The sequence below is a fragment of the Gorilla gorilla genome, chromosome 18, assembly GCF_029281585.2.
Source record: "Gorilla gorilla gorilla isolate KB3781 chromosome 18, NHGRI_mGorGor1-v2.1_pri, whole genome shotgun sequence".
Classification (NCBI taxonomy): Eukaryota; Metazoa; Chordata; class Mammalia; order Primates; family Hominidae; genus Gorilla; species Gorilla gorilla.
In genome coordinates, this window is record NC_073242.2 from 15,906,557 (window position 1) to 15,932,274 (window position 25,718).

Sequence of the window (25,718 nt, forward strand, 5' to 3'; positions counted from 1 at the left end):
GGCTGGAGTGCAGTGTTGCAATCGTACACAATTCACCACAGTCTGGAACTCTGGGGCTCAAGCAATTCTCCTATCTCAGTTTCCTGAGTAGCTAGGACCACAGGTGTGTGCCAATATGCCCAGCTAATCTTTAAAATTGTTTTGTTGAGGCAGGCATGGTGGCTCACGCCTGTAACCGCAGCACTTTGGGAGGCCAAGGCAGGCGGATCACAAGGTCAGGAGTTTGAGACCAGCCCGGCCAACATGGTGAAACCCCGTCTCTACTAAAGATACAAAAAAATTAGCCAGGCGTGGTGGCACGCACCTGTAATCCCAGCTACTTGGGAAACTGGGGCAGGAGAATCACTTGAACCCAGAAGGCAGAGGTTGCAGTGAGCTGAGATCATGCCTCCGCACTCCAACCTGGGCAAAAGGGAGAGAGTCTGTCTCAAAAAATAAAAAAAAAAGAAATTTGTTTTGTAGAAATGAGGTCTTACTATGTTGCCCAGGCTGGTCTCAAACTTCTGGCCTAAAGCAATCCTCCTGCCTGGGCCTCCCAGATTGCTGGTATTACAGACAGGAGCCACAGTGCCTGGCTCTTGAATAATGTATATTAGTTTTGCCTATTGTTGAACATCGTGTAAATGAGATCATGGCAAATATGCTCTTTTGTGTCTGGCTTGTTTTGCTCCTTGTTGTGTTTTGTGGGATTCATACGTATTGTTGCTATTATGAACATTTTTTGTAGATGTGTTTTGGTGGATGTAAGCTCACCTTTCTTTTGGAGGTGAGTGGAATTTCTGTGTCACTATGTAATTGTGTGTTTCACTTTAGCACGAATTGTTAGTTTTCTTTTTTTTTTTTTGGAGATGGAGTCTCACTCTGTCACCTAGGCTGGAGTGAAGTGGTGCGATCTTGGCTCAGAGCAACCTGTGCCTCCTGGGTTCAAGTGAGTGTTGTGCCTCAGCTCCCCAAGTAGCTGGGACTATAGGCATGTGCCACAACGCCCAGCTAATTTTATTTTATTTTATTTTATTTTTGAGACAGAGTCACTCTGTCGCCCAGGCTGGAGCGCGGTGGCGCGATCTTAGCTCACTGCAACCTGCACCTCCCAGGTTCAAGCAATTCTCCTGCCTTAGCCTCCCGAGTAGCTCGGATTACAGGCATGTGCCAGCATGCCTGGCTAATTTTTTTGTATTTGTAATAGAGATGGGGTTTCCTCATGTCAGCCAGGCTGGTCTTGAACTCCTGAGCTCAGGCAATCCACCCACCTTGGCCCACCTTTTTGTATTTTTTGTAGAGATGGGGTTTCACCATGTTGCTCAGGCTGGTCTCAATCTCCTGAGCTCAAGAGATCCACCTGCCTCGGCCACCCAAAGTGCTGGGATTACAGGCATGAGCCACTGCACCCAGCCAAACTGTTAGTTTTCCAAAGTAGTTAAGCCAATTTATACACCTCCCAACAGAGCGTGCCTTTTCCAGTTAATCCACGTCTTTGTCTGCACTCGGAATTTTCAGTCTTTGTTTCCAGTCACTCTGGTGGGTGTATGATGGTATTTCACTGGGATTTTATTTGCATTTCCCTGATGACTAATGATGTTGAGCACGTTTTCATGTGCTTGCTCAATAAATATTTGTTGAAAGGATGAATAAAGAGTGAATGAATAAAACATGGAAAGAAATCCAACTCTGTCTTGTGCCCTGCCTAAAACCCACCAGTGGTTCCCACTGCCCCTCCTTTGGCCAACGGGTACCTGCCTGCCCTGGCTCCTTCTGACTCACCTGCTCCAGATGGATTTCTTTTGCTTCTTCTCTGGGTTCCTGCCATCCAGGCTGTCTTCAGTTTCCTCCAAGGACCCTCCCTGCTTCATAACTTTGCTATAAACTGTTTTCTTCTGCCCAGGACACAACCCAGGCCCAAGGAACCCAGACGCGTTCCTTGTATCTCAGTTTGAAAGCCTCTTCCTCCAGGAAGCCTTCTCTGACTTCCACCCCCCAGCAAGGGTGGTATAAATTGCTAACTTAGGCCCACTTTTGCCCACTTTTTTTGTTTTTGTTTTTGAGATGGAGTCACACTTTGTCGTCCAGGCTGGAGTACAGTGGGGCCATCTCAGCTCACTGCAACCTCCATCTCCTGGGTTCAAGTGATTCTCCTGCCTTAGCTTCCTGAATAGCTGGGATTACAGGCACCCACCACCATGTCCAGCTAATTTTTGTATTTTTATATTTATTTATTTATTTATTTGAGATAGAGTATTGCTTTGTTGCCCAGGCTGGAGTGCAGTGGCATGATCTTGGCTTATTGCAACCTCCGCCTCACAGATTCAAGTGACTCTCCTGCCTCAGCCTCCCGAGTAGCTGAGCCTGCAGGTGCCTGCCATCATACCCAGCTAATTTTTGTATTTTTAGTAGAGATGCGGTTTTACCATTGGTCAGACTGGTCTCGAACTCCTGACCTTAAGTGATCTGCCTGCCTTGGCCTCCCAAAGTGCTGGGATTACAGGCGTGAGCCACCATGCCCGGCCACCACTTTTTTTTTCTAGCTGTGACCATAGTTGTACATATCTCCCCTTCCCTGGTTTTTTTTTTTTTTTTTTTTTTTTCCTGAGACAGGATCTCGCTGTGTTACCCAGGCTGCAGTGCAGCGGTGTGATCATAGCTCACTGTAGCCTTGAACTCCTGGGCCAAATGAGCCTCCCACCTCGGCCTCCCAAAGCACTGAGATTACATGCGTGAGTCACAGCTTCTGGCCTGTAAATACCCTTTCAAAAATATAGTATTTGATTAACATCTGCCATCTTACCATAAGAAACACTTAAAAAAATCCCAATCCAAAAAAATTCCAATCCTTTAAGCTATATAAGAGTAGCAATTTTATCTTGTTCCTAGCAAGACATCTGGCATATAGTAAATGCTCAATAAATATTTGTTGACAGTATAAAGGTCAAGCAACAGCGTAACTGGCATTATTACATGAAAGTAATTATCCCTTAGAAACTCATTCACCCTTGGGGGACCCGGGCCAATAAAAAAATCACAGAAAACAATCCTATCTACCTTCCTCCTTCCTCCTTCCCTCGCTAGGTCCTTTGATGCGGGGGGAGGTCTCAAATGCACACACTGTTTCTGTTTTATTTGGTGCAGCTGTTGTGTGCATGTGTTATGGAAACCCACATCAGGCAGGAGATTAAGGAGGAGAGGAGAAAAGAAAGGCATCGCTGGTATCACAGTGAAATTTACACTCTGCGGCCTCGCCCTAGCTCCTCTGTCTCTACCTGTCTGCCTATGAAACAGTTCAGAAGCAATATGGCGCAATGGATGATATTATAGATTTCCCACCTCCCTGGCCAGACTTCTTGGGTTCAAAGTTTGGCTTAATCACTTACCATCTAAATAATCCCTGACAATTTACTCTGTCTTTCTGGGCCTTAGTCGCCTCATCTGCAAAATGGGGATACTACTACTTCTTACCTCATGGGGTTGTGAGGATTGCACAAGTTAATTTGTGTAAATTGCTAAGAACACAGCCTTAAGAAGCCTTGTCACTGTGAATGCATATTAATTTTTTTATTATTATTTTTTGAGACGGAGTCTTGCTGTGTTGCCCAGGCTGGAGTACAGTGGTGTGATCTAAGCTCATTTCAACCTCCGCCTCCCAGGTTCAAGTGATTCTCCTGTTTCAGCTTCTCAAGTAGCTGGGACTACAGGTGCCTGCCACCATGCCCGGCTAATTTTTGTGTTTTTAGTAGAGACAGGGTTTTGCTATGTTGGCTAGGCTGGTCTTGAACTCCTGACCTTATGTGATCGGCCCGCCTCGGCTTCCCAAAGTGCTTGATTACAAGCATGAGCCACCATGCCCGGCCTATGATTATCATGTCTCCAGGCTTCAGTTTCCTTACCTCTGAGGTGAGGATCAATAACCTGGTTATTTCTAAGTGATGCTTAAAGAGGTTGAGAAGAAGCAAAGGCGCTCTGCACACAGGTGAGGTCAACAGCTGTTAGTGGTGGAGACTGGCGCCGTCTGGGTCATCAGTGCTCTGGAATCAGGCTGCTCACGGGTTTGAATCTTACCTCCACTTTCACTCCTTATTAACTGTGTGACCTCGGGCAAGTCACTTCGCCTCTCTGAACCTCAGTTTCCCCATCTGTAAAAGGTAGGTGAATAACAGTATTCACCTCCTTCTGTGTGGCTCAGCTTTGGAGTCAGCGGACCGGGTTCAAATCCCAGCCCTGCGAGTGATTAGCCAGGTGACCCTGGGCAGAGGGAATCACTCAACCTCTCTGCACCTGGGTTTCTTCCTTCATGAAAGTGGAGACTTTACAGGATGAAATGAGGGCACAGTTAAGGTGCCCGGTACACTCCAGGCAGGTAGGGGGCTCCGTTCACGTTATTTTCCCCTGGTGACGGATACTGTCGTTAAAGAGGATTTGAAAAGTGGTCGCAGGGTGTGTGGCCCCAAAGATCCCAGGCGCTTCCGGAAGGCGAGCCAACGCTCCCCAGGCCCGTCCGCGAGCGGGTGGGCCTAGGCCTTGGAGGATCTGGGGTCGGGGTGGCGCGGGGTCCAGACCCGGGGCGCGGAGAGGTGGCTGGTCCGGCTGCCCACGCCGAGACACGCAAGGTGAGCGGGCGCTGAGGCGGGGCGGGGCGGGGCCGCCGCATCCCCGTGACGCGCGGGCCAACCAGGCGGCGTTGCGGCCCCAGTCCGGCTCCCTGCGCCGCCGCCGCCGCCGCAGCCAGCGCCAGCGCCAGCAGCCGGGCCGATCACCCGCCGCCCGGTGCCCGCCGCCGCCCGCGCCAGCAGCCGGGCCCGATCACCCGCCGCCGCCCGCGCCACCGGCATGACGCTCCGGGGCTTCTGCAGCGCGGATGGCTCCGACCCGCTCTGGGTACGTGCCGAGGGCCGCGTGAGGCCGGCGGGACGGAGGGAGGCCGGCGGGGAGGGAAAGCACCGGGCCCGTAGCCGCCCGGGGCACCCCGCTCCCCGCTCCCCGCTCTGCTGCTGGCCTCGGGGGCCCAGGACCCTCACGTTGCCTGCGGCCCAGCCCCTTTCGGGGGTGCAAGGCATGGGGGAAACTTGGGTGACTCAGTTCCTGCGGAGCAGAGCGTGGGGGGCCGCGTGCCCAGCCCTGGGGTTTTGGAGGGTCGGGTCTGGTCGGGTCAGAGCTGCCGTGAGGAGGCCTTCCTGTTTTGGGCTTCCCGTCTGTAAAAACAACCTTCCAAGGAAGGGGACGCTAGAGATGGGGGGCGGGAAGAGGGGTGTCTCTGCTTCTGTTTTCCCATCTTTTTTGTGGTTAGGGTCCCCCCTTTTCACGAAAAATACTCCGTGACCAACGGGGTGAGCTGGGGAGGGGCTTAGATTGTAGAAAGGGACTTTCATTGTCTCCCCAAAGTTGTCGTACAAGCCACGTTACTCTTCTGTGGTTACCTAGCTTTGTTTTTTTTGTTCTTTCTACTTAAATACTGCGGGGGAAGTTTGGGGGAACCAGGGAAGAAGGGGGATGTTCACCCTTGATGTGCCCTACCTGACCCTCGGCTCGGGGCAGACTTGGGGTGCAGCTGAGGACGCCCATGACCCTGGTAGCTGTGGTCCTGCCCTCCCTTCCCTGCAACACGTGGAGCTCCTCTGTGGGGATGCCCCTTAGATTTAACCCCGGCAAGTTTTCTTCTGTAACGTGGCCTGCGGAGCCTGACTGGGTGTCTGGAGTCCACTTGCTGTGGTTTAAGCCCCAGTCTTTTGGGCTTCAGCTTCTCCGTAATGCGATTTGCCTCTTTGTACCAGGAAGGAAGGCACTTCTGTCTCATGCTGTCTTGATTGTTGGTGAACGCAGTAGGCAAATCTGGACACGACTGTTTCTCTCTCCTCTTTTGTTTAGGAATCAGGAGAAACAGCCTTGGTTCTTAGGAGGTGGTGATCAGCTTCCAAAAATACTTTCTTGTCCTGTTTTGCCGGCCTTTCCTTGAGGGTTGCATTTGGAGTGTTGAAAAGTCATCCTCCAGGGCCCCATTGGAGGGTTTGGTTTTGTTTGTTTGTTTTTTTATAGGGTATCATTGTGTTTAGTAACCTACCACACTTTGATATGTCTCCCATTTTAAGCCAGTGGGGTTGGAGAGTGACCCCAGGGGTGGAAATAGAACACAGACTTTGCCTTGAGGGTCTGGGAGTGATTGGAGCCTCTTTGCAGATGGCCTTTCTTTAGCAGGGGAAAACCTGTGGCTCCCTTGTTGCCAGGTGTAGTAACAGCAAGATTATTTTTTGCAAAGATTCACATGGTGATCTGGGTTCGTGTTGCTGTGAATTCCAGAATATTCTCTTGTTTATTTTCTTCTCCTGAATTGAGGAGGGGGCAAAACAGGGTGAACATCCATGAGGTTTTGTATCAGGACGTATTTTATTGATGGCAATTGGTAGTTGATGGCTAATGAGTATGTTTGGGGTGCGCTTTGTTTATCTTAAGAAACTCATTCACGAAGTCCAGTTGTAATATTTTTTTAAATTTTTATTTTCTTTTTTCTTTTTATTTTTTCCTTCGTTAAGGACTTTCTGCCACAGAAATTGCCAGGCGGTTGGGTTTTGCTTGGGGGTAATTGTAGCTGATCTCTGGCTCTGGTAGGTACCCCATCCCCGTGTTTGACCTTGCGTATTTCTGCTGTCTGGATTCCAAGACTTGTTGGAGGTGCCTTGGAACCAGAATTTGAGAGGAGGCAACTGGGGCCTGAGTGGGAAAATTGAAATACAATTAACTGAAAGCTAGAAAGTAGGTAGTTGTTGCTTTTTTCTTTTCTTTTTTTTTTCTTTTTCTTTTTTGAGACAGAGTCTTGCTCTGTCACCCAGGCTGGAGTGCAGTGGCACGATCTCAGCTTACTGTAATCTCTGCCTCCCTGGCTCAAGTGGTCCTCCTAACTCAGCCTCCCAAGTACCTGGGACTATAGGCGTGTGCCACCACGCCCAGCTAATTTTTGTATTTTTTATAGAGACAGATTCACACTATATTGCCCAGGCTGGTCTCATACTCCTGGGCTCAAGTGATCCTCCTGCCTTGGCCTCCAAAAGTGTTGAGATTACAGGCATGGGCCTCTGTGCCCGGCTGTTTTTGTGTTTTTCAAGGTAGCGTGTCCAAGGCCAGGAGCGACTGGCCTCCCAGGCAGTCAGATAACTGTGTGACCTTGAGCAAGCCACTTTCCCTCTGTGTGCCTCACTTTCCTCATCTCTAAAATTGGACAGGAGCCAAAAATGTGGCAGCCTTCTTGGGTTGTTGTGAAGGGTCAATGAGTTAATCTTGTAAGTGGCTCAGCTTGTGCCCTGCACGGAGATAAACAATGGTTAGTATTAAATATTATTTTTTCCAAAGATGAAGTTGTGTGTTTTAAGCTCCTTGTTCTTCCTTTGGATTCCCCTTTTCTTTAGCTGGTGGAGATGGGATTGGGCTGTGAAAAGGCAGTGAGGCACTCGTGCCTGGCTCCTGTTGTGACCAAGGTCATGTGCTTAGAAGTCAAGGTTAGTGGGCCTCGCGTGACTCTGTCAGAGCTTTGTTTCTGGGCTACTGTCTGCCTCTGAGCCACAGGAAATGTCCAGAAAACCCAGAAGATGGAAATGGCCCATGATAAGTGTTCTGTTGACCTTTACTCAGACAGATGCTCTGGGAAGAGAAAAGGAGAACTTTGCTATCAAAACGGAAAATAGGGCCTGAGGACAGGTCACAGCAGCCCTTGGCTTTCTTTTCTCATGGGGGTGGGACTGGTAGGAGGCGCTGCTTTGTGGTTGATGTTGGAATGATGGTTGGAAAAATGGGCCTGGGACTTTCTGTGAGTTCATTAAAAAAAAAAAAAAAAAAAAAGCAGGCCGGGTGCAGTGGCTCATGCCTGTAATCCCAGCACTTTGGGAGGCTGAGGCAGGAGAATTGCTTGAACCTGGGAAGAGGTTGCAGTGAGCTGAGATCACATCACTGCACTCCAACCTGGGCGACAGAGAGACTGTCTCAAAAGGAAAAAAAAAAATTGTGTTTCAGGCCCTGTGTAGAAAAATTGGAAATTATGGAAAAGCAGAGAAAACAACTTGGTATTAAGCAGTATATTGTGGTGGCTCAGAGCAAATTTGCCTCTGCTGCTGAGGCAGGTTACTTCATCTCTCCGTGCCTCAGTTTCCCTATGTGGGATAACATAGTACCTAGTGAATAGCGGTGACTTGAGGAATAAGTGAATGAATCCTTAGCAAGGACTTAAAATGTTGCTGCTTGGCACACAGCGCTCAGTAAAGATCAGTGGTCATCGCCACCTGGAATTCTCCAGTTAATTTTTGCTGTTGCACCGACTGCCACTGGAGAAGACCAGAAGGAAGCTGCAGCTGTGTGTCACCGTCGATGGAGTGAGCTGGTCCCAGGGTTGATGTGCACCTCTGAGATGCTCTGTGGCATCCACCAACTCAGTAACCCCCTGAATATCTGACTTAGCCGCCAAGGAAGAATATCTTAGAAGCTATTAGGAATTCCTCTTGGGGCTAGGTCTGGGCCTTGGAGTCAGTCTGATCCCTGGTTTAAATTCTTCCCCTTGGCTCAACAGCAGTCTACGAAGAGCCAATTTTTTCTCCTCCTCCAAGTGTGGCTTTGCTTTTCAAATCCATCCCTTAGCCTTCTCCTACTTCCTCTGTTTTCCCCTCCCCACACTTTTTTTTTTTTTTTGAGATGGTGTCCTGCTGTGTCGCCCAGGCTGGGGTGCAGTGGTGTGATCTCGGTTCACTACAACCTCTGCCTGCTGCGTTCACATGATTCCCCTGCCTCGGGCTCCCGAGTAGCTGGATTACAGGCGCACAGCCACCACGACTGGCTAAGTTTTGTATTTTTACAAAACTTTACAAAACCCCCATAGAGATAGGGTTTCATCATGTTGGCCAGGCTGGTCTTGAACTCCTGACCTCAAGTGGTCAACCTGCCTCAGCCTCCCAAGGTGTTGGGATTACAGGCGTGAGCCACCATGCTCAGCCTGTTTTCCCCCTTTTTGGCTGTCCCTCCTTCCAGACCCTTCCTCTCTCCCTTCCTTATGAAGTGTTAGAGTGGAAAGGGATGTCAGATCTTGGGGGGACCATCCCCTCCACCCATCCCATTTAATGGATGTGGACACTGAGGTCCAGGATGGTGACATGACAGGGTGCAGGGTGGCAAGGTGAATGGCTTTGGGAGGAGATGAGGGTGACCCGGGAGAGGCCTGGGCAGGAGTGGACTCGGGGTTCCTGGTCCAAATGGGTTCATGATTCAGGCCAATCAGGAGCGGATTCAGGGTTCCTTGGCCAAATGGAGCCACTGCAGCCACCAGGGGCCTTGCAGAAGGCAGCTGCAGCCGGTCCCTTTGGCCAAGACTCTCCTGAAGGGTCGTGTTCTCTTTCTCTGAGGACAAGCTCCGTTTGTGATAGCCTGGAGGGGGTGCCTCGCCTTTGGGACCTGGTGGTAGATGGGGGACGGAAAAAACCTTTTCTGTTTGTGGACACAACTTTTAGGAACTGATCTCTCTATGTGGGTGTCTCCCACTGACCATGTTCCTGAAGAACGTGAGCTTCCTCTTCCCATGTCAGTCTCCAGCTTTGACTTCTCTTTTTCTCCTCCCATTCCTATCACATCTGTCAGCAAATCGTGTTGCCCGTTGCCTCAAACGGGCTGCTTTTCATGGCTTCCCCGACTTCCACTCTGGCTCGAGTCATCGTTGGCCAATTTCTGGATTTGAACAGTCACCTCAGTCCAGGCGCCGTGGCTCATGCCTGTAATCCTGGCACTTTGGGAGGCCAAGGCAGACGGATCATTTGAGGCCAGGAGTTTGAGACCAGTCTGGGCAGAATGGTGAAAACCTGTCTCAACTAAAAATACAAAAATTAGCCGAGCCTGGTGGTGGGCGCCTGTAATCCCAGCTACTTGGGAGGCTGAGGCAGGAGAATCGCTTGAGCCCAGTGGGGTTGGAGGTTGCAGTGAGCCGAGAGTTCGCCACTGCACTCCAGCCTGGGTGACAGTGAGACTCTGTCTCAAAAAAAAAAAAAAGAAAACAGTCACCTCTTCGCTGCTGTGCCTACTCTGCCCTTGAACCCTACAGTCTAGTCTTGGCCCAGCTGTCCCTCTTCTACTAAAACCCTGCAGTAGTTCCCCATGTCCTTGAGGGTACAAGCCAAAGGGCTTACAGTGGCCTCGAAGGCTGGGCAGCATCTGTCCCCTTGGCCTCCCTGACCTATTCTCTGGCTGCTTTCTGTCTCACTCTCCTCCAGCCATACTTGTGGCCAGACCTGCCCCTGCCTCAGGGCCTTTGCACTTGTTTCTCCTACCTGCTATGTCCCTCATCTTCAAACTTTGTTCAGGTGTCACCTCAGGCATCCCATTCTTTCCCTCCACTAGCAAATCTCTGTCCCCCATCTACACCCCCAGTAGCACTTACTGCCTTCTAATACACATAATATTTTGCTTAAGTATTGTGCCTACTCTGTAAACTCCTACCAAAAGATCAGCTCCATAGGGGCAGGGATTTTGGCCTGTGTTTGTTTATGGCTATAATGCCAGCACCTAGAACTGTGCCTGGGGCTTAGTAAATAACAGTTGACCTTGGAACAATTCAGGGGTTAGGAGTGCTGATGCCCCATGTAGTTGAAAATTTAGGATGCAGCGCGGTGGCTTACACCTGTAATCTCAGCACTTCAGGAGGCCGAGGCAGGTGGATCACCTGAGGTCAGGAGTTCCAGACTAGTCTGGCCAACATGGTGAAAGCCCATCTCCACAAAAAGTAGCCAGGTGTGGTGGCTCATGCCTGTAATCTCAGCACTTTGGGAGGCCAAGGCAGGCAGATCACTTGAGGTCAGGAGTTTGAGACCAGCCTGGCCAACATGGTAAAACCCTGTCTGTACAAAAATTAGCTGGGTGTGGTGGCGGGTGCCTGTAATCCCAGCTACTTGAGAAGCTGAGGCATGAGAATTGCTTGAACCTGGTAGGCGGACGCTGCAGTGAGCCGAGATCGCGCCATTGCACTCCAGCTTGGGTGACAGAGTAAGACTCTGTCTAAAAAAAAAAAAAGGAAAGAAAATTCAGGTCTAACTTTCAACTCCCTAAAAGTTTAACTACTAACAGCTTACTGTTGACTGGAAGCCTTACCAAGAACATAAGCAGTTGATAACACTAATTTTGTTGTTGTTGTTGTTTTTTGATAGAGATGGGGATCTTGCTGTGTTGCCCAGGCTGGTCTCAAACTCCTGGCCTCAAGCTATTCACCTGCCTCGGCCTCCTAAAGTGCTGGGATTATAGGCGTGAGCCACTGCACTTGGCCTAACTCATATCTTGTATATATATTATATACTGTGTTTTTACAGTGAAGCAAGGTAGAGAAAAGAAAATGTTAAGATTAATTCATAAGAGAGATTTTTACTATTAAGTGAAAGTGGATCGTCATAAAGGTCTTCATCTTCATTGTCTTCACGTTGAGGAGGCGGAGGAGGAGGAGGAAGGGGAGGGGTTGGTCTTGCTGTCTCAGGGGTGGCAGAGGCAGAAGCATAATCTGAGTATAAGTGGACCCGTGCAGTTTAAATGTGTGTTGTTCAAGGGTCAGCTGTTTGTTGAATAAATGAATGACATGAAGTATTACAGTGGCTTTTGGGCGGTGTTGAAACTTCTTTGTAAGGATTTTAAGGATGAAATAATCACTTAACTGTCTGGAATGAACACTCAGATAAACTGAGTCCTCCAGTTTTCTCATCAGATGGCTTTTTTTTTTATTTTAATTTTATTTTTCTGAGACAGGGTCTTGCTCTGTCACCCAGGCTGGAGTGCAATGGCGTGACCTCAGCTCACTGCAGCCTCAACCTCCTGAGCTCAAGCAATTCTCCCACTTCAGCTCCCCAGGTAGCTGGGACTGCAGGCACACGCCACCATGCCCAGCTAATTTTTGTATTTTTCATAGAGATAGGGTTTTGCCATGTTGCTCAGGTTGGTGGTGAACTCCTGAACTCAGGCGATCTGCCTGCCTTGGCCTCCCAAAGTGCTGGGATTATAGGTGTGAGCCACCGTGCTTGGCAAAACAGCTTCTATTTCATCTTGGAAAGGTCAGAACAGGGTTTTGTCCACCCCTCTTTTCCCAGGACTCAGTGTCTCACACACAGTGGGGGCTCAATCAACATTAGAATTTGAGTGAGGTATGAGTTCCAAACTAGGGGTTAGATATAGCTCACCACTGTGCTGGTTTGGCTTGATTTTAATTGTAGGAATGACTGTGATTTCCAATTTTATTTATTTATTTATTTGAGATGGAGTCTTGCTCTGTTGCCAGGCTGGAGTGCAGTGGCACGATCTTGGCTCACTGCAACCTCTGCCTCTTGGGTTCAAGCAATTCTCCTGCCTCAGCCTCCCTGGTAGCTGGGACTACAGGGGCATGCCACCACATCCAGCTCATTTTTGTGTTTTTGACAGAAACGGGGTTTCCAGTATGTTGGCCAGCATGGCCTCGATCTCTTGACCTCGTGATCCGCTTGCCTCGGCCTCCCAAAGTGCTGGGATTACAGGCGTGAGCCACTGTGGCCCGCCCTCCAATGTTTATTCATTGGCAGATTTCACAGAAACATCTGGATTTCTGGCTTCCCTTGAAAAATCAGAAGTTCTGCTAGCCCCAGGCCCACATTTATACATGGTAGTGGTCCGCTGAGGCTGTCCATTTCTGAGTTGCTCCAGTTTGCTGCAGTCCCCACCCCTCCCTATTGTTGCTTTAATTTTAAGGCCAGATGTTTGTTGCCTTTGTTTTATTTTATTTTATTTTATTTTTTTGAGACGAAGTCTCGCTCTGTCACCCAGGCTGGAGTGCAGTGGTGGAATCTCGGCTCACTGCAACCTCTGCCTCCCGGGTTCCAGTGATTCTGCTCCCTCAGCTTCCCGAGTAGCTGGGATTGCAGGCCCGCACCACCACACTCGGCTTATTTTTGTATTTTTAGTAGAGATGGGGTTTCTCCATATTGGCCAGGCTGGTCTAGAATTCCTGAACTCAAGTGGATCACTTGAGTTCCTCAGCCTCCCAAAGTGCTGGGATTATAGGCTTGAGCCACCGTGCCTGGCCTGTTGCCTTTTTAAAATTGTGCTTCCTCACACCTGGTCTGCTTCTCTCATGGATGGAACCCACTTTGGCACCTGTTGGTATCTGAGTTGGCATCTCCTGCTTTGCAGGCCAACCTTGAAGTGAGCATCTAATTGGTATGTTGGCTTCAGATTTTCATGGCGAAGTAAGGCCTAGCTTTGATGATCAGCTCTTAGTGTGGTCAGTACAACTCTAGCTCATGAAAACTTGCCCAAACATTTTGCCAAAATTAATTAATAGCCAGACATCCTGAGGCAAGCTTCCCCCAGCTTAGCAAGAAAACTGGGATAGGGCAGCATCCCTGTGGGTGGAGTGGTGCTGCGGACCTGCACTTACCTCTTAGAGGCTGAATGGATGAACGGGGCCTTTGAGGAAGCTGTATTTTGCGGGTGGGGACATGGAGCACAGTTGCTCAGTGTCGGCCCCGTTGACATGTAGGCCACATCATTCTTTGTGGCTTGGTTGCTGTTCTGTGCAGCGTAGTCTTAGCCCCAAACCTGGCCTCTACCCCCTAGTAGATGCTGCTAGCACCTCCTCTTGTTGTGACAACCGAAAATGCCTCTAGATGTTTCCATATGTTCCCTGGGGTGTGAAATCACACAGCCACTGGTGTGGAGGAATATGGGGGAGAAACATGGAGCAAGACCTTCCTCCTCATCCTGCATTTCCCTAGGAGGTTGTGGGCTGTTGAAATTCTAGTGTAATTGGCTTACTGGGGTTGCCTTGGAGAAGCTCAATGAGACGTTAAGGAGGTTAAACTCCAATTAGCTAGAGAAGAAACTTGCCGCAGTTTCTTTTTTACTGAGGGCTGTGTCTTTTTACCTTTTTCCATTTTCCCAGTTGGAGTTGTGACAGTTCATTCTCCTCTGGGAAAACAAAAATGGCTTTCTTTTTCTTTTTCTTTCTTTTTTCTTTTGAGACAGGGTCTCCCTCTGTCACCCAGGCTGGAGTGCAGTGGCACAATCATAGCTCACTGCAGCCTCGACCTCCTGGGCTGAAGCTATCTTCCCACCTTAGCCTCCCAGGTAGCTGGGACCAGAGGTGCACACCACCATACCCGGCTAATTTTTGTATTTTTTGTAGAGTCAGGGTCTCACCATGTTGCCCAGGCTTGTCTCAAACTCCTGGGCTCAAGCGATCCTCCTGCCTCGGCCTCTCAAAGTGCTGGGATTACAGGCGTGAGCCACCATGCCCAGCCGAAAATGGCTTTCTTGAGAGATCAGCTTTGAAGCTCTGCTCCTTCATTTTAAAGTGCCCCAGGAGAAGTGGACGATTACAAAGTTGAGATTCCACTTAAGTGTCTGCTTAATTTAACTGTGGGATTCATCTCCTGGGGAGGTTACCAGGTTCTGGAAAGTGGGTGTTAATGACCAGGGAGGGTGGCCCTAGGCTAGCATCCTGTAACCCTCAGGAATTGAGATTTTTATGGAGGTTTTCTCTTCCTCTCTGTGAGTTTTTTCTCTGAGAAACCTGTCTAGGGAGGGAGGCTCTAGGCTAGCATCCTGTAACCCTCAAGTAGTAATTGAAATTTTTATGGAGCTTTTATCTTCCTCTCTGTGAGTTTTCTCTCTGAGGAACCTCAATCTACCTTTTACTGGCCTCCTAGGTAATACTTGTTTGGAGAATATGTGTGATGTCTAAGTCTTCCCAGTACAGGAAATTTGTGTGGTGTTTGCTTGATGGATGGATGGAGTCTTGTTCTGTCGCCCTAGCTGATTGCACCACTGCACTGCAGTCTCGACCTCCCAGGCCAAGTGACCCTCCCAACTCACCCTCCCAAGTAGCCGGGACTACAGGCATGCACCAGCACACCCGGCTAATTTTTTTTTTTTTTTTTGGTAGAGATGTGGTTTCACTATGTTGCCCAGTTCGGTCTTGAACTCCTGAGCTCAAGCGGTCTCCCAGAGTGCTGGGATTACAGGTGTGATCCACCACGCCCAGCCTTGTGTGGTCTTTGATACCCCTGGGTTCATTGTATTGTTCTTCCCACACTGGTTTTCATTCATTCATTTATTCAGTCATTATTAATTGAGCAGCTACTATGTGCTGCTGCTGCTCTAGACACTGAGGATACAATAGTGAACAGGACAGACCAGGCCCATGTTCTCATGGGGTTTACACTGAGGGTGACGGAAATGATTTCAGATGCTGGCAAGTGCTGCAAAGACTTGAACCGGGAAAAACTGGGTGAGGTGCAAACTACTACGGAGGGATGTCCACAGAAGGCCTTTCAGAGGCGGTGAGGTTTGACCCCAGAGCTCAGTGGCAAAGCTGGCCATGCAAGGATGTGGGGGAAGGGAGTCCCAGAGTGGGAAGAGAATGTGCATAGGCCTTGAGGAAGATCATGGTGTGGTTAAAGTACTGAGGAGTTTAACTCAAAGGAACTGCATAGCCCATCTCATAAAAATCTGGCCTGGAGCATTTGGCAAAATGCATAAAGCACTAACACAATGGCTTGTGGTCCTGGAATTTCCAGGGAAGGCACTTACAAGCTTGGGAAGGCACTTACCAGCTCAGCAAGGAAGTAGAGCAATGCATGGTCCCTGGCAGAAGCAAGAACCTTCTGATCTGTTTATGTTTGAATGAATCTCAGGTTTTTTGTTGTTGTTTTTTTTTTTAAATAGATGGGGTCTTGCTATGCTGCTCAGGCTGGTCTCGAACTCCTGGGCTCAAGCAATCCACCCACCTTGGCCCTTCCATGTGCTGGGATTACAGGCATGAGGCGCTATGCCCTGCTGAATCTCAGGTCTTAAAAATTCAGTTTATATTGTTTTATGAGTCTCTTCTCTTTCTCAGAACCTTAACTGAAACGTTTGCGATCAAGACCAACTTGGGTTTCCCCACTCCCCAGTTGCCTTTGATTCTCCGCCAAAGGCTTGTTAGTAAGATGATGAGGTACTTTTTTCCTGTGGTTAAGAGGATTTTCTATAGGTTGCTAGAAAACTCTTCATTTAAAACAAGATGTTGTTGAATTGATCTGGCTGATTGCAGGAGGAAGATCTTGTACTGCAACTTTGTTGATGATGCTAATACTTTAAGGTGAATATTCTAGAAGAATATAAAGGGAAAAGTAAAAGTTTTAGTATGTTCCCACCCTGCCCTTTGTTCCCAGAAGTAGCCGTTGTTGATGATGGTTGTTGATGATAGTTTCTTGGGTGTTTTTTGAGAAAAGTTTCAAGTATATGCAAATGTATATGCAAGAACGTGTTCGTTTGTGTGTATATGTTTACATATTCATTTTTTCCCTCCCTAGTTGGGTATTTTAAATACTGTTTTGTCTCTTGTTCTCTTCACTTAACCAGTGTTGATTTTCTTGCCATTTTAAGCCCATGCAAATTGAAAGTAAAAGCCAATCAAATCAACTTTTTTTTTTTGTTTGTTTTAACAAGCCATGCATTTGCCTGTTAAATGGCTGAGCCATGTATTCACCCAGTCCCCTCTTGGTGTCTATCAAGGTCATTCCCAGTTCCTGGTTTCTTGCTGTGATAAGCAGTGCTGCATTGAAGGCACATGTATGCAAATATATGTAAATGATTCAGCAGAATAAATTTTCCCACAGGAAATTGCTAGGTTGACAGTACGTGCATTTTGAAATTTGATAGTTAATTGTCAGGTTACTGCAGCAGTTTATACTCCCACTAATGGGCCCACCAGCACTTATTAAGCACCTGTTGTTTTCCTGCCATATTAGAAAAATTGAGCAAGCTGGGAAGTGATCAGGCCCATGTTGCTTGGCTGTGTGTGAGAGGGCTTTTCCCAGTTAAGTTAAACCTTACATTCCAGAGGTCAGGAGATCAAAGCAGAAGTGTGCTTTGGTTTTGTTCAGTTTTTTAAAAGATGTGTTTAAATTTTAAACACTTTTGGACTTATTTTAAAAATTGCTTTTAAATCAATAATTTAACAATGTGTAAAAACATTACTGATAATCTCACCATGCTAATGTCACTCTGATTTTTACACCTAAACTAATTTAATTGCAGAGTTTTCTGATCACAAGTGACATATGTTCCATATGACAGAACAAACAATACAAAGATATTTAAATAAAGCCTGAACATGGTACTGATATTAGTTTGTTCATGCTGCTATGAAAAAATACCTGAGACTGGATAGTTTATAAAGGAAAGAGGTTTAATTTACTCACAGTTCTGCATGGCTGGGGAGGCCTCAGGAAACTTAAAATGATGGTGGAAAGGAAAGCAAACATGTCCTTCTTCACATGGTGGCAGGAGACAGAAGTGCACAGTAAAGAGGAGAAAAGCCCGTATAAAACCATCAGATCTTCTGAGGACTCACTATCAGGAGAACAGCATGGGGGAACCGCTCCCATGATCTAATCACCTCCCGTGAGGTCCCTCCACCAACACGTGGGGATTACAATTAAGATTACAATTCAAGATGAGATTTGTGCGGGGACACAGAGCCGTGCCATATCATTCTGCCCCTGGCCCCTCCCAAATCTCATCTTTCTCATATTTCAAAACACAATTATGCCTTCCCAACAGTTCCCCAAAGTCTTAACTCATTTCAGCATTAACTTGAAAGTCTATGTCCAAAATCTCATCTGAGACAAAATCTAGTCTCTTCCACCTATGAGCCTGTAAAATCAAAAGAAGTTAGTTGCTTCCTAGATACAGTGGGGGTACAGGCATTGGGTAAATACACCCGTTTGAAATGGGAGAAATTGGCCAAAACAAAGGGGCTGCAGGCCCCATGCAAGTCTGAAATCCAATACGCCAGTCATAAAACTTTCAAGTTCCATAATTATCTCCTTTGACTCCATGTCTCACATCCAGGTCACACTGTTGCAAGAGGTGGGCTTCCATGGCCTTGGGCAGCTCTGCCCCTGTGGCTTTGCAGGGTATAGTCCCGCTCCTGGCTGCTTTCACAGGTTGGCGTTGAGTGTCTCCGTCTTTTCCAGGCACACGATGTAGCTGCAGGTGGATCTACCATTCTGGGTTCTGGATGGTGGCCCTTTTCTCACAGCTCCATTAGGCAGTACCCCAGTGGGGACTCTCTGTGGGGGCTCTGACCCCATATTTCCCTCCTTTACTGCATTAGTAGAGGTTCTCCATAAAGGCTCCACCCCTGCAGCAAACTTCTGGCTGGACATCCAGGTATTTGCATACATCCTCTGAAATCTAGGTGGAGGTTTCCAAACCTCAAAACTTTAGTTCTATGTACCCACAGGCTCAATACCACATGGAAGCTGCCGAGGCTTGGGGCTTGCACCCTCTGAAGGCACAGCCTGAGCTGTGTACCTTGGCCCCTGTTAGCCATGGCTGGAGTAGCTGGGCACCAAGTCCTAAGGCTGCACACATCAGGGGGGCCCTGGACCCAGCCCAGGAAACCGTTTTTCCCTCCTAGGCCTGTGATGGGAGGGGCTGCTTTGAAGGTTTGTGATATGCCCTGGAGACATTTTCCCCATTGTCTTGGAATTGGGCTCCTTGTTACTTTTGCAAGTTTCTGCAGCCGGCTTGAATTTCTCTTCAGAAAATGGGTTTTTCTTTTCACATTGTCAGACTGCAAATTTCCACACTTTTTTTTTTTTGAGATGGAGTCTCGCTCTGTTGCCCAGGCTAGAGTGCAATGGCATGATCTCGGCTCTTTGCAACCTCTGCCTCCTGGGTTCAAGCAATTCTCCTGCCTCAGCCTCCTGAATAGCTGGAATTACAGGCACCCACCATCATGTCTGGCTAATGTTTGTATTTTTGTAGAGACAGGATTTCACCATGTTGGCTAGACTGGTCTCGAATTCCTGACCTCAAGTGATCTGCCCACCTTGGCCTCCCAAAGTGCTGGGATTACAGGCGTGAGCCACTGCGCCCGGCCAATTTCCACACTTTTATGCTCTGCTTCCTCTTGAATGCTTTGCTGCTTAGTAATTTCTTCCCCTAGATGCCCTAAATCTTCTCTCTCAAGTTCAAAGTTCACAGATCTCTAGGGCAGGGTCAAAATGCTGCCAGTCTCTTTGCTAAAGCATAGCAAGGATCAGGAGAACAGCATGGGGGAACCGTCCCCATGATCTAATCACCTCCCATGATGTTCCTTCCCTAATATGTGGGGATTCCAATTCAGATTACAATTCAAGATGGGATTTAGGTGGGGACACAGAGCCAGACCATATCAGTAATCTCTTGGGCTAACCAATAACCAATGTATTCTTGTATTTTTTCTTTGAAATTTTATAAATATTTATAAATTTAAATAACATTTAAATCAAAATGGATTATGTTGTAATCATTACTCTGTCTGTTTTTTTTCTTTTTTTTAATTTTTAAATTTATTTTTTGTAGAGACAGGATCTCCCTATGTTACCCAGGCTGGTTTTGAACCCCTGGACTGAATCGATCCTCCGGCTTTGGCCTCCCAAAGTGCTGGGATCAAAGTTTGTTAATTTGATAGCTAAAATATATTTTCATCTGCATTTCAATTACAATTAGAACCTATGCATCCTGCAACATATTTTACAGCAATTTGTGTATTTTCAGTGTGTCTTTCTGAGTCCTTTTTGGGTATGCCTGGACTAGTTTGTCTTTTTCCTGTTAGTTTGTAAGGGCTCTTGTTATCATGGGACCTTTCCTCTTTGTCCATCACGTGTATTGTATAAATATTTTGTTACAGGCTATTGTTTTCCTATTGGCATATTAACATTTGAGTCTTGTTCTTACTAGTATGTAGTTTTGCAAGGTTGCATTTGTAGCTTGCATACTATTTTGTCTCCTATGTTTTTATTTACTGTAATAAGTATTTTCCTATGTACCCACGTAACCTTTTTAATTAAACCTATAAATGTCCAATCGATAGTTCCCTGTGTTGGTGGGCTATAATCACATAATTATTATCTGTGGTTTGACATTTGGGTTGCTGTGTTTTCTTTCTCCTTTTTTTTATTATTATTATTATTTTTGAGACGGAGTCTTGTTCTGTCGCCCAGGCTGAAGTGCAGTGGTGCGACCTTGGCTCACTGCAAGCTCCGCCTCCCAGGTTCACGCCATTCTCCTGCCTCAGCCTCCCGAGTAGCTGGGACTACAGGCGCCTGCCACCACGCCTGGCTAATTTTTCTGTGTTTTTAGTAGAGACGGAGTTTCACCATGTTAGCCAGGATGGTCTTGATCTCCTGACCTTGTGATCTGCCCACTTCGGCCTCCCAAAGTGCTGGGATTACAGGCATGACCCACTGCGCCCAGCCTCTTTCTCCCTTTTTAATTTTTTTGAGACAGCATCTTACACCATCACCCAGGCTGGAGTGCATTGCGCAATCTTGGCTCCCTGTGACCTCTGCCTCCTGGGTTCAGGTGATTCTCCTGCCTCAGCCGCTGGAGTAGCTGGGATTACACACGTGTACCATGATGCCTGATTAATTTTTGTATTTTCGGTAGAGATGGGGTTTCACCATGTTGGCCAGGCTGGTCTCGAACTCCTGACCTCAGGTGATCTGCCTCCCAACGTGCTGGGATTACAGGCGAGAGCCACCATACCCGGTCATTTTTATTTTTCTTTTAAAGAAAACACTGTCCTGAATACCACACGGGTAGAGTGCGTATTGGCTTATTTCCTTAGATGATGTTCTCAGGAGTGGAATGAATAACATGTGAAAAGGCTTCACTCTAGCCATTGTCTTATTTTCTAAAAGTGGGCTGGCCCAGCTCACCATTCTAGCAGGGTCTAAGGTTACTTACTGCTGTGGTTATTATTCAGAGTGGACGATGGTGCATATTAATGTCAGGCACAGCAGGGCACGGTGGCTCACGACTGTAATCCTAGCACTTTGGGAGGCCGAGGTGGGTGGATCACGAGGTCAGGAGTTGGAGACCAGCATGACCAAAATGGTGAAACCCCGTCTCTACTAAAAATACAAAAATTAGCTGCGCGTGGTGGCAGGCACCTGTAATCTCAGCTACTCGGGAGGCTGAGGCAGAAGAATTGCTTGAACCCAGGAGGTGGAGGTTGCAGTGAACTGAGATTGTGCCACTGCACTCCAGCCTGGGTGACAGAGAGAGACTTTATCTTAAAAAAAAAAAAAAAAAAAAAAAAGTCAGGCTTTTCTAGGGTTCCTCCATCAGCCTTGTAAGGCTGGAGACCCGTGGCCAGGAAGAAAATTGGAGCTGTCTGGCACTGGGAAGGGTAACCCAGTAGTTATAATTAAGTTGGCTTATCTGCGAGCCCTTTGATAAGGCTTCACTAATTTACTAACCCAGGATCGCATGTTAGATCAGGATCTCTCTGAGTGCTGCAATTGTAGTTTGCTTTTCTCTCTCTCTTTTTTTTTTTTAGAGACAGAGACTCACTCTGTTGCCCAGGCTGGAGTGCAGTGGTATGATCATGGCTCACTGCAGCCTTGAACTCCTGGCCTCAAGCGATCTTCCTGCCTTAGCCTCCTGAGTGTCTTGGATTATAGATGCTTATCAACATGCCCAGCTAATTTTTAATTTTTTTAGAGATGAGGTCTTGCCCTGTCACCCAGGCTGGAGTGCAGTGGCATGAACATAGCTCACTGCAGCCTTAAACTTCTGGCCTCAAGCAGTTCTCCGGCCTCAGCCTTCCAAAGTGCTGGGATTACAGGTGGGCACCACTGTGCCTGGCCTGCAGTGGTTTAATAGGGCTCTTTCATCTTTAACTTTGGTCCCCTGCCCCCTAAGATCTGTGGAGTGAGCTGTTTGACGCTTGGTACTTGGGACAAAGCTGGCCCATGTCCAGTTCTCTGCATACTTGGTAGAGGAGTGTTTGGAGAAAAGGCTCACCTCTGAGTCACACCCTCTATATTCTCCAAAGGGCCATGGGGATGGGGTGGAGGAGGCTGGGGTGAAGAGATGTTGTAGCTCCAGAGAAAGCCAGGGAGGTGTATGCCGGGTGAAGAGGCCAAGTTCAGGAGCCTAGGTTTGAAAATCAGTATAGACGATTCAGGTTAATTCACCCTGTTGTTATAGAGCATCTGTCTGTAGGGTGGCCAGGTCTGGGTGAGTCTCTTGGACAAGATGGGTATCAGGTTTCAGCTCTGAAATTGGACTGATATGTGGGGAGATTCATTCTGCAGTTTTATTTGTAGTTTAGGTTTAAGAAAACTTGGACTGGGCACTGTTGCTGTCGTCTGATCCCAGCACTTTGTGATGCTGAAGTGGGAGGATCACTTGAGCCCAGGAGTTTGAGACCAGCCTGGGCAACAGAAAGACCCCATCTCTACAAAATAATAATAATAATAATAATAATAATAATTATTATTATTATTATTATTATTAGTTGGGCATGATGGCACATGCCTGTAGTCCCAGCTACTCAGGAGGCTGAGGCGGGAGGATTGCTTGATCCTGGGAGGTTGAGCTGCAGTGAGCTATGATTGCACCACTGCACTCCAGCCTGGACAACAGCATGACACTCTCTCCAAAAAAATAAAAAAAAAGAAAACTTGTTTAACTACCTAAATCATAGCATTTGTGTGAAGCCAGACGATCACAACTCTGAGAACTGCTGACATATACATATTTTGGAAGTTCCAGGTTTTCTGTTACTATAAACATGGTAGAGATTGAATTTCTTAAAGGGACTTCTTTTCTCCTACTCTTTCTCTTGTCTGATGTTATAAGGGGTACAGTACAGAATGAAAACAGTGCAGAAATGAGTGAAACATGAAAATCCCTTCTAGAGATAATTTTTTTTTATTATTTTTTTGAGGCAGAGTCTTGCTCCATCGCCCAGTCTGGAGTACAGTGATCTCGGCTCACGGCAACCTCCACCTCCCAAGTTCAAGTGATTCTCCTGCCTCAGCCTCCCGAGTAGCTGGGGTTATAGTTGTGTACCATGCACCACCATGCCCGGCTAATTTTTGTATTTTTAGTAGAGACAGGGTTTGCTGTGTTAGCCTGGCTGGTCTCGAATCCTGACCTCAGGTGATCCGCCCACCTCGGCCTCCCAAAGTCCTGGGATTACCGGGGTGAGCCACCATGGCCGGCCTCTTCTAGAGACAATCTTATTGGCAGGTTGATGTTTTTAATTTTCAACCTCTCTTCTCCACAGATCCTAAAGATATAGTAATTTTTTTTTTGAGACACATTCTTGGTCTATTACCCAGGCTGGAGTGCAGGTGGCGTGATCTCTGCTCACTGCAGCCTCCACCTGCCGAGTAGCTAGGACTGCAGGCATGCACCACTATGTCTAGCTAATTTTTGTATTTTTAGTAGAGATGGGGTTTTACCATTTTGGCCAGGCTGGTCTCAAACTCATGACCTCAAGTGATCCACCTGCCGCAGCCTCCGAAAGTGCTGGGATTACAGGTCTGAGCCACCATGCCCAGCCATAAATACATGGTATTTTTTAAGAACAAAAACGGGATTCTACAAAAACATATATATGTGTATTTTGAGACCGGATCTCCTCTGTTGCTCAGGGTGGAGTGCAGGGGCACGATCATGGCCCACTGCAGCCATGACCTCTCAAGCTCAAGCAATCCTCCCACCTTAGCCTGTGGAGTAGCTGGGACCACAGGTGCCCACCACCATGCCCAGCTAATATTTTTTCTTTTTTTTTTGTATTGAAAACAGTCAGCCAGGTGTGGTGGCTCACACCTGTAATCTCAGTACGTTGAGAGGCTGAGGTGGGCAGATTACTTGAGGTCAGTAGTTCAAGGCCAGGCTGTCCAACATGGTGAAACTCCATCTCTACTAAAAATACAAAAATTAACTGTGGTGGCGCTTGCCTATAATCCCAGCTACTGGGAAGGGGGAGGCATAAGGATCACTTGAACCTGGGAGGAGGAGGTTGTAGAGAGCCAAGATGATGGCACTGCACTCCAGCCTGGGCAACAGAGCAAGACTCTGTCTCAGAAAAACAAAACAAAACATATAGTCTTTATTTTTTTGTTTGCGTGGGCTGGTGCATCTTGATTAGGATGCATTTTTGTTAATTGATATTTAATTGCAGATGAAATGTAACATGGATCTGAGTAATTGCTGGTAATTGTTTCCTCTTTAGGCAGCTGGTCATAGTCTTTTTTTTTTTTCTTTTTAAGAGAGTTTCTGTCTTGTTGCCCAGACTGGAGTGCAGTAACGTGATCTCGGCTCACTGCAACCTCCTTCACCAGGGTTCGAGTGATTCTCCTGCCTCAGCCCCCCGAGTAGCTGGGATTACAGGCATGTGCCACCACGCACGGCTACTTTTTGTATTTTTAGTAGAGACGGGTTTTGCCATGTTGGCCAGGCTGGTCTCAAACTCCTGACCTCAGGTGATCCCCCTGCCTCTGCCTCCCGAAGTGCTGAGATTACAGGCTTGAGCCACTGCTCCCAGCCCATAGTCTTTTTTTTTTTTTTAAACCTCTGTGTACAGGTAGGTCCTGGGGAAATTCGAGGCAAGACTTGGGTGAGTGGGTATCTTAGACCCTCTTAGGAGCTCTTTGCAGGAGGTAGAATCTCCGAGGGTCAGTGCCCATGAATGGGTCCCATGGCCTGACTGGTCCTATTCAGGTGACAGTCTCTGAGGGTCCTGCATAGCCCTTACCTGGGCTCCATGCTGGGAATCGAGCGGTGTACAGAGCATGGTTCCCTGCCTTCCTTGAGCCCCAGTCTTGTTGGGGAAATGGCCAAATAAATGAATAATCATCAGGAAGTGCTATGAAGGGGAGCTGCATGGTGCCCGGTGAGTGCAATAGCGGGGTTTCATCTGGTTGGAGAGAAAAAAGGAGACTCCTTAAGTGGGGAACCCATTTGATGATACAGGTTTGGCTGTGTGTGTCGAAGATCCCAAATATAGTGGGTTAAGATACAAGCTTATTTCTCTCTCATGTAAAAATCCCAGCTGGTGTGGCAGCTCTGTCCCCAAAATCAGGGTCCCAGGCCCCTCCCATCTTGTTGCTCTGCTGTCCTCATCTGCATGGATCAAGATGATGCATCTCCATGTCCACATGGCAGCCAGTAGGAAAGCAGAGTAAGGGCACAACCTGGAGGATGCCCACGTCTCTTCTCGTCACATCCCATTGGCTTGTACCTAGTCATGTGGTGCCTCTAGCTGCAAAGGAGGCTGGGAAATGTAGTTTCCTTTCTAAGCAGGATGTACCCAGCTGAAGATGTTACTCAGGGATGAGGGAGAGTTGATACTGGAGCGCAGCTAGCAGTTTCTGCTGTATAGGCAAAAGCAGAAGGTAAGAATGTTCTGGGCAGTGGGAAATGCATGTGCAGAAGCACTGGCTTAATGAGGAAGGCCACTGTGGCTGGAGCTCAAAGAGTAGGGAAGAGAAAAAGAACCAGAAGCAGGCTGAGAATTGGGCCTGTAGGACTTGGATCCTGTGGGAAGCCTTGGCGGCTTTCTTTCCCCCCTCTTTGCTTAGGCATTAGCTCTAAGACAGGGATATTTACAACACAATTATTTCTTTAAAATTATATATATATTTTTTAATTTGTACAGATGAGGTCTCCCTGTGTTGTCCAGGTTGGTTTCAAACCCCTGGGCTCAAGCCATCCTCTTGCCTTGGCCTCCCAGAGTGTTGGGATTACAGGTGTGAGCCATTATACCTGGCCTTCTACTCAGTCCCTAAAAACAACTCCTTCTCAAGTGTTGGAAAGAACCAATGACTAAATCACTTCTAGTCTGCCTTATCCCCATCTTGCTTGTGTGACTTTGGTAAGAGTTTGTTTGTTTATTTAAAGGAGCAGAGAGTTTAATAGGCAAGAAG

At 47.6% G+C, this 25,718-nt stretch overlaps 1 protein-coding gene across 9 annotated transcripts in view; it reads left to right on the top strand.

Moving 5' to 3' along the window:
* The first annotated feature begins 4,417 nt into the window (after positions 1-4,417).
* LOC101130854 (multidrug resistance-associated protein 1) overlaps positions 4,418-25,718 on the top strand; it is a 190,068-nt gene continuing 168,767 nt past the window's right edge. For 4 of the 9 annotated variants that reach the window (XM_055365319.2, XM_063699508.1, XM_063699509.1 and 1 more), the window contains exon 1: positions 4,676-4,866. In XM_055365319.2, the coding sequence (XP_055221294.2) occupies positions 4,819-4,866 (48 nt within the window). In that variant the 5' untranslated portion in view covers positions 4,676-4,818. Of the gene's footprint in view, positions 4,599-4,642; positions 4,867-25,718 lie in introns of those variants that run through there. The other 5 variants (XM_055365324.2, XM_063699510.1, XM_055365320.2 and 2 more) reach the window with 5 other exon arrangements.